This window comes from Atheta coriaria, unplaced genomic scaffold, assembly GCF_025399875.1.
Source record: "Atheta coriaria isolate IRGN ID8LTWV9N9 unplaced genomic scaffold, Caltech_Dcor_3.1 hic_scaffold_7_pilon, whole genome shotgun sequence".
In the NCBI taxonomy this organism is placed as follows: domain Eukaryota; kingdom Metazoa; phylum Arthropoda; class Insecta; order Coleoptera; family Staphylinidae; genus Dalotia; species Dalotia coriaria.
In genome coordinates, this window is record NW_027045449.1 from 6,262,194 (window position 1) to 6,270,720 (window position 8,527).

At 35.1% G+C, this 8,527-nt stretch overlaps 1 protein-coding gene across 1 annotated transcript; it reads right to left on the minus strand.

Moving 5' to 3' along the window:
- Positions 1-278: 278 nt before the first annotated feature.
- On the minus strand, positions 279-7,076 carry LOC135795473 (uncharacterized). Its single transcript, XM_065307156.1, has 2 exons — positions 6,888-7,076; positions 279-647 (listed from the first exon to the last, which is right to left on the minus strand). The coding sequence occupies exons 1-2, from the start codon at positions 7,074-7,076 to the stop codon at positions 279-281; spliced, it is 558 nt and encodes a 185-aa protein (XP_065163228.1).
- Between the last annotated feature and the right edge of the window lie 1,451 nt (positions 7,077-8,527).

Sequence of the window (8,527 nt, forward strand, 5' to 3'; positions counted from 1 at the left end):
CAGTTGTCCTATCTTAGGTATGAGTACTTATTCAATAAACACTGACCTCAACACCACGCGCACTCTAGAAAGCAATTAATAGCCTCTATACCCTTCTCCGCTTTTCTCTATTCTAATGCTTTTTGATAAATAATATTTTTAGTTTTATGTTCTGGCGCGTAAATAAATAATGTTTATGGGTTTCCGACACGGGAACACGCGACATAATTGGCCATGTGAAAAACATGGATTTTCTAGGTTAATGCCACATACACTTAGCGACTGCCCTTGCGATTTATTTATCGACATTGCAAATGCAAGCCGCACGGTAAACGTTTAAAGTTAAATGGCATGTCGTTCGGTATCATAGGGATGCGTGGGATTAAAACATCTTCGCCTTTGTACTTCTCTTTCAAAATTGTGGCTTCGATGACGTTGTTCAATAATTTCTTCACCGCCAGCCGGGTGCCATTACATAGACGTGGCTGGTTTATGTTCCGTAACATAATAATTACTGATCCGATTTTTAATTGCAGATTATGAGGTAGTAAGCCGGGCAAATCCAGCGAATTCAAAAATTCAGTTGGATAATTGACAACTTCATCTTCATTAGTAACGGAATCAACTGATTTGTAATTCTTCAATTCGCCAGCTATTTTCTCCTGAATCTGAAAATTAATTTCGTTCACATCAACATTTTTTGCGGCCAATATAACACGTTCGCTTAACCAAACGTAATTTCTGTAATTTTGAGCTCCATGAGTTCGGTCTTCGATTCACAAAAGTTAGAAAAATTGGTTGGGAATGTTATATATCCAGATGATGTATCAACAGCAATATTACCATTACCAATATCGAGCAGTTGTTTGAAAAACATTTCTCCAGACTGGTCTTCCTATAATTCAACTCGCATGTTTATACTCAATTTAAGTATTTTAATGTATTTCCATAAAATGGACGTCTTCAAACATGCATTCAGTTCATCAGCTGGCGTTGAGCGTGGAACAACTGGCAATAATTGTCGAAAATCACCTGGCAATAGTATCATTGCACCACCAAACCGGTTTTTGTTATTTCGTAAATCTTGCATCGAGCGATCTAATGCCTCCAAAGATTTTTTGTGTGCCATCGTACATTCATCCCAAATGATCAATCTGGTTTGCTGCAGCACTTTGGCCATCGCAGAATTCCTCGGAAGGTTGCAAGTTGGAGTTTCATTAATGTGAAGGTTCAACGACAGCTTGAGAGATGAATGAGCTGTTCGACCGCCTTCCAACAACGTAGCTGCAATACCTAATGAATCTAGTGCAATTCCATTTTGCGATCGAATCGTTGCCAAAATCAATGATAACAAAAAAGTTTCCCAGTGCCACCGGGAGCATCTAAAAAATAAAATCCGCCAGTTCCATCGTTCACTACTTTCATGAGCGTAGGTATCATAGTGTAGGAATGTTAATACAAATAATAATAATATGGACTTTTGGTAGTTAGATGATAATAATTTAATGAATATGAATGTGAATAACAGTAAAATCGGCAAAAATATCAAAATTACACAAAATAAAGTCAGTTAAATCTTCGAACAACTCCAGCACACCCGACGTCTGCAACTTCTAAATGATGACTGGTTTAAAAAGGGCGTCTGTCGTCTTTATAGCCCCAATGCCCTTGCAAAGCCGTTCAATCCTACAATAGGCATATTTTTGTTGTTAATTTAAAAGGGGAACTGTTCTATCAACGATTTCTCGTAATGTTTCGGAATCATATTGGGTTTCGCGTCTCAATTCTTGATTAAATGCGCCGTGCATTGGGCGATTGGGTGCTATCATTCCTATTTGTATTAATACTTTGTTGGTAAGCATCAAGCACATGTCCTCAATTAAAATTAATGCTTCATTGTGAATTTCTTCGTTCATTTGCAAATCTGCATTCGATGTTCTAAGACATGTAGACAAAATTATAGAAAATAATGTTCGTATTTGTTTAGCATTTGACGAAATCACAGCATCTTCGAGAGTGTGGTCCCAATGAGTGTCATTCTCTAAAAGTCCCATATGTTGATAGGCTTCTCTGTATGTGCCACACAAAACACCATTAACAGTTCGCAGATGTTGGACCATGAACATTGACTAACAGTAAACGCAAATAAAAACACTCGTCTTGACTGGGATGGACTGCATAAAGACGGCCTAGTGCATTGGTGGAAAATACTTGTGGGTAACCTGGAACTGGGTGTCCTCGTTTTCGTCGTTGAAATTTTTTTGATGATTGATTCCAGGTATAATATCTTGGCATTTCGGAGTAAAGTAGCGTTCTGGCAAAATCATCCGTCTGGCACATTTCAAAGAAGCTGGTTAATGTTGTCGATGGTGGCCTGTCAACTCGTTGTAATACGTTCGCTTCTGTAAAATACACCCGTTGACCATTTTCCAAATGTACAGCCAAGTGAACAACAGTAGGGTGTCGTTCATGTATAGGAAACGAAAAAATTCGCCACATTCCTTTGTTACTGCTAACATAGCGGCCCATTTGATATTGAGTGACTTTATCATTTAAATTTTCGGCAGCAACTCCGAAGACAACCATGTCACTACCTTTGGTCAGGTACTTGCAAACGTATTTAATAGATTTTACGGAGTGGCAAAATTCGACGTTTATGTGTGCTTTATATGCCTTGCAGAGTAATGGCGAAAACGGAACAACCCAACGATTATCAAGTTCAATGTCCTGTCGATTTACTTTGACTATTGTTGACTAATATTCCGTGGCGAGTTATTTCCAAAAATAATAATTTCGTGCGGTAGAATTTAATGATTAAGTAACCGCGTTTCCGAACAAACGATGCTCTTTCAATAATATAGCCTATAGCTGAATGACCATGACATCATCAACCGGTCAACTTCAACCCACACGTACACACATGCACACGTCTATGCTTGGGGGAGGGGAAACGAAGCATCGCACAAAGAGGAGACGGGGATAATAGAAAACTTTTTTAAAATATTCAAAATTAATGTATATTTTTCAATCTTTCTGAGACATTTTCCTAATATTTTTTTCCGTAAGAACCTTCCTCAGAGTATTAGAAAACTTCAAAAATTTATATGGCTCGAATCTGCGTTGCAAATAAATATGAAGATAAGATGCGCAACGAAACAGGAAATGCGCTATTAGATGACTTTAAGACAATTATTTCTAGAGAAATTGATAATTACGTTTTAAACAAATAGGTATTGCGCTTGAAATAAATATCGAGATTGCGTCTTAACTAATGTTTCTTGTCTGGTCATCGGGTTCTGTTCATATAACTCCTCCCTTCACAGAGTCAACTCCGAGGTGGAACCGAGGAAGTTGGACTTCTTGGAGTTCGATATCTTCGGGGCAAGATTTTTCCCGTCTGCTGTTGAGCCATCGTCGAAGGTAGGGGTGTCCGATGACAATGGTGATGATTATACCTAGCAATATGATTAGCGTATACTGGGTATAATCGTGAGCTTTGGTTTTTGTTCGGAATGGATTGATCTGGGACCATTTTGCTCTTGCTTTCAAGTCATTAATTTCATTAATATTTATTGGTTCAATATTTACGGTTTCCCAGTCTGCCTGGTTGATAGTATCAAGGTTGTCCTTGTTGAATGCAATGAACAAGGGCTGGCTAATGCCTTCTGTGATGATTGGCTGGATTGTTTCTCCATTGAACTCGAACTGACAGGTGACTGAAGGTCGAAGAAGGAATGTCCCCCGGACAGATTGAAGTTCCCTCTTCTTTGGACAATTTACCTTTAGTTCGGTGGCGTATGGAGCAAATAATACCCAATATGCCGTGTCCTCTATTTCCTGAATTTGTGGTTCCACGATTTCAATTTCGTGTTGCACACAATTTGACAGATTTTGTTTTGTTATTATGTTTGTTTCACAATTGTCCCTTTGCACGTTCTGTATAATTGTTGGTTTGCAAAAGTACGTTCCATTCAGAAGCTAACAATCGTCAGATTCGTGAGGTACCTGATTTCCGGCAACTAATAAATATCTGGCTTGTGGAAGAATTACACGGAAGGTATTGTCCTATAGCCAAATTGGGATAGGATACAATTTGTAAAGGTCAAATGATGTTTCGTAGAACATTGGTACTTCTAGAATGAACACTATTCTAGTGTCGACAATATATGATTTTAGCATTATTAATTTAGAATAATTGATTACGTTTTCGTGTGAAACTTCAAATGGTAACTGATTAAGATTGCCCCTCGATTCTAAATCTTGTAATGAGGTATATAACTCATTTGTTGTAATAATACTTGGGTGCATGAGTCTTAATTTTGAAAAAGTTAAGGCAGTGACCAAATTACTTAGCATGTGCTCAATTGTTTGGTACATCAGATGTAGTTGATTTAACGTATCTGTGACGTCATGAATCTCAGATTTTTCGATTTGATTCTTTAAATGCTTTTCAGCTCTTTGCAAGTGTAATTCCAGCGAAACTTCGTTTCTACTTATTGTTGCAATTGTCTTATTAAATTTATCTATAATTTCTGTTGATAAAGTGTCTTGATCTTGAATTTGATTATTAATTATTTTTTGATTTGCTTCTAGATTTTTAATCATTTCTTCGTATTTTCTGCCATCTTCATTGTCAAGATTGCCTGATATTGTTTTTATAACTGAGCCCAAGGCATTAATTAGACCTCTTTTAGTTCTTTTATTTGGAATTATTTCATTTATTTCCTCGGAAATAGTACTTTGTACATTCGTAATGATTTTTACGTAATTACCCAAGCTTGATTCATAGTGCGGATTATTACTAATGGTCTCCAATATTTGATTGACTCTAGCATTTAGCTCTTCGAAATAATTGATAATCAACGATACATTGTAATAATGTATAATCGTATGGTGATATTTTTGAATTTTTACCGGGCCAAAATGAATTGGTAACAATCCAGGATTGGATTGTAAATTTTTAATTTCCACCTGCGCTGGTACTAGAGTGATCAGTGCCAAGAGGAGGGCGAACCTGTAGGAGAACGTCCTGTATTATTTTTACCGGTCTTTTGATATTTCTAGTATGGTAAGCACGCTTTGTTGTATTTATTAGATTTTTTGACGGATCTATTGTATCGATTTGTTCTTTTCCTCTAAATTTATTTTGTACTTTCGTGATTCTTTGTAACTCTTTTGGATAGAATGTCTCGTTTTCCCGTAATATCGGTTGATTAATGTTTTCATTATATTTTTTAGCAACTTGTTCCTTCTGATTTTGCAATTTTTCATTGATTTTTTGATATAATAATTTGACCTTGTCTTTATGATTTTGAACATAATTGCTCATTAGTGCCATAAAAGTTAACCTGGTTAATTAGCTGACCATTTAACTGGTTAATCAAAATTAACCGGTTAAACTGATTAACTGGTTAACCAGTTAAATGGTTAATCGGTAAAATAGTAAGCTTACTTCAATTTCAATATGTTAATTTTAACTTTTATTTTAATTTACATTTTTAACTTATTACACTGAAGAATATTTTATAAATTATAATTAAGTAAATTTATATTATATATTTTTCGGTAATGTCTCGATTCTGGTATAAAAATATAAGCATATTCGCGGCATTTGAAGACAGACAACTTCACTTTGCTGATATCACAGTACCAACTGTTGAAAAAACACGTTCAGACGGGGTACTTGTTGACGGATTACATAAATACTTTTTTGCTAATCTAGCGAGGGAAGGAAATTTATGTCTTTTTGAGTTCCACCAAACGAGAGGATTGTCAGCTTTTGGAATCACTGCTTCGGACTTATAACTGGCCACCTTCAATTCAAATTTGTCAGTATCTTCACCGTCAAAACTGACACTTCTTTCAAAACTTTGGGAAAGAGTTTCAGGGTTGAATAAGTAGTCAATATCTTTTTCTCTTTGATTGCTCTTAGAGCAACTTTGGGTAGCAGTTTGGTCGTCGTTTTCTCTTATCAAGTCTAGCACTTTTTCTTCTATTCTTGAACGATACTCTGGTGTTTCTTCTCTCAAATCTTTGTATCTAAAAAAAAGTAAAGAGAATGAATTCTTGATCCAAGAAATGTTTTCTTATATATCAAGAATAATTTCTTGCTTCAAGAATTTCTTGTCTTGATTCATGAACATCATTTTCTTCAAAATGGTATTCTTGAATCAAGTAATAATTTTTATCAGTGTAAATTCTCGCTAAGAAAATTGGAAATTTTTAAATATTAAGAAGTTATTTTTATACACTGATAAAAATATTACTTGATTTGAGAGGAAACTCGGATCGTGTAGTTTACATCAGAATGTTTTGTCACAATGGTGTACGGCCCATTCCACAATGGATGTAACTTTCTACATAAACCTTGTTTTATTGCCTCAGTTTTCATAAGTACCTACCTGGTCTCCGACGCAAAATACTTTGACGTTACTATGTCTGTCATAATTCTGTTTGGCTTTAATTTTAGATTTTCCTATGTTTGATTTTGTAAATTCTCTAATTTCTTGCATTTTTGAACGCAAATTTAGGACATAATCATCATAATTATAAAGAGGTTGGGGTTTCCTCGTTATAGCCGAAGGCAATTTAGCTTCATAACCAAACAGTAAGTTAAATGGTGTGTGTCCCGTTGCTGTGTGTGGGGTGGTATTATACGTAAACATGGCTGTTTGCACAAATTCGTCCCAATCTGTTTGATTTTTTGTACAGAAATGTCTTAAATACTCCGCTAATGTTCGATGTGATCTCTCTAATGCTCCATTTGTCTGCGGGTGGTATGCCGTTGTTTGTAATTTATGTATGTTCAAAAGTTTGCATAATTCTTTAAATAATTTGCTCAAAAAGTTAGTACCTTGATCGGTTAAAACAAAATCTGGAATACCATATTTACATATTATATTGTTTACTAGTTCCTTTGCAATTGTCTTTGCTTCCTGGTCGGGTATAGTCATTGCTATTGAATACTTTGTTAGATCGTCTTGTGCCGTTAAAATGTATTTATTTCCTGATTGACTACATGTTAATGGTCCTACAATATCCAAATAAATCTTTTCGAATGGCTGCGAAGATGTACTACTGGTGATTACTAACGGCATCTTGATCGGCTTTGTAGTTATTTTGTTTCTTTGGCAACTATCACATTTCTTGATATATTTTTGGATATCTTCTTTCATGTTTTTCCAACTGTATTTTTGCTTCATGCGTTTATAGGTTCTACTTGCACCTTGGTGTCCTCCAGTGGGTGAATCATGATACTCATGTATTAATTCTAATTTCTGTTCTTCGGTAATACTGTCGGATTCTTCAATTATCGTGTCATAATTTACTACTTTCACATTTTTGATTAAGTATCTAAGAACTGGTCTCATTTTTTCCCATTTGAAATTTCTATTATTCTTTATTGTCATTAAGTTTATTTCTTTTAAATTCATTTCTTGTAAAACGTTTACCAATTTGTCAACTTCGTATTCCTTGTATATAAGGCATATTAGTTTGTTTTTATATTTACTGCTTATATTATTCAAAACAAGTATGTCATTTAAGCTGGGATTCTTTTGTTCGATTTCAAAAAATAAGTTGAATTTTCTGTCTAAAATTTGTAATTCGTTGCTGTTAATGTTCGGTTTCCTAGGTATAAAAATAACGTTTGCATTTCTATCTAATTCATTTTCTGTTATAAGTGCTTGCTCAATTATGTTTGGATTAGTTATGATTTTGTATTTCGTATAATTTTCAAATTCTAGGTAACCGTCTATTTCTCTGGTTTGAGTTGCATAAATTCTGCTTAGTGCATCTGCATTGGTGTTTGCTCGGCTAACCTTAATCGGTATTTTAAGAGTCTGGCTCCTGGATCCTTCACTGCTCTTTCGATGACACTATTCAAATCATTAGCTTCGCAACCCAGCAATGCGTTTTGAATTTTAAAATTTAATAGCCCTCTTTTAAACCCATTTACACAAATCGTTTCTATTGTTTGATCATCTCTTTCGGCAATTCTCAGAAATTGAGTTCTTAGGGATTTTATTCTGCTTGCATACGTGTCAATATTTTCATTACTACGTTGTTTGCAGTTTGATATTTCGTTTATTAGTGTAGGAATTGATTTTGTCACTTGTGTTGCAACTCGCTGGTTAGAAGGTGAAGGTTGCTGTTGTAGTATTGAAGACGTAGTTTTATTGGTGGAGACAACCGTTTATTATATCGAATTTAATTAGATGCTCTTAGGACTTGTAGATTCGCGTACTTAACAATAATGAATCGGACAGCGACAGTGGCAACTCTCTTGACTTCTGTAACTTAGTAACTGAACAAATGCCAAAAAGTGTCTTAAGTACTAGGAAGTCCTACTGGACTTTCTTCCGTTGTGACGTCGATGCGTGATTGGGTGTTTACATGGTGTCATTAAGAGCGTGAACATTATAGATAACTTATTACTAATGATGGAAATGTGTGATTGCACTAGAACTGCCTAAAGTCCAAGGCGTGATTTAGAAAATAATGAACGATGCGTAAACAATAACAGTAACTAAAATTAAATGGGAAAATA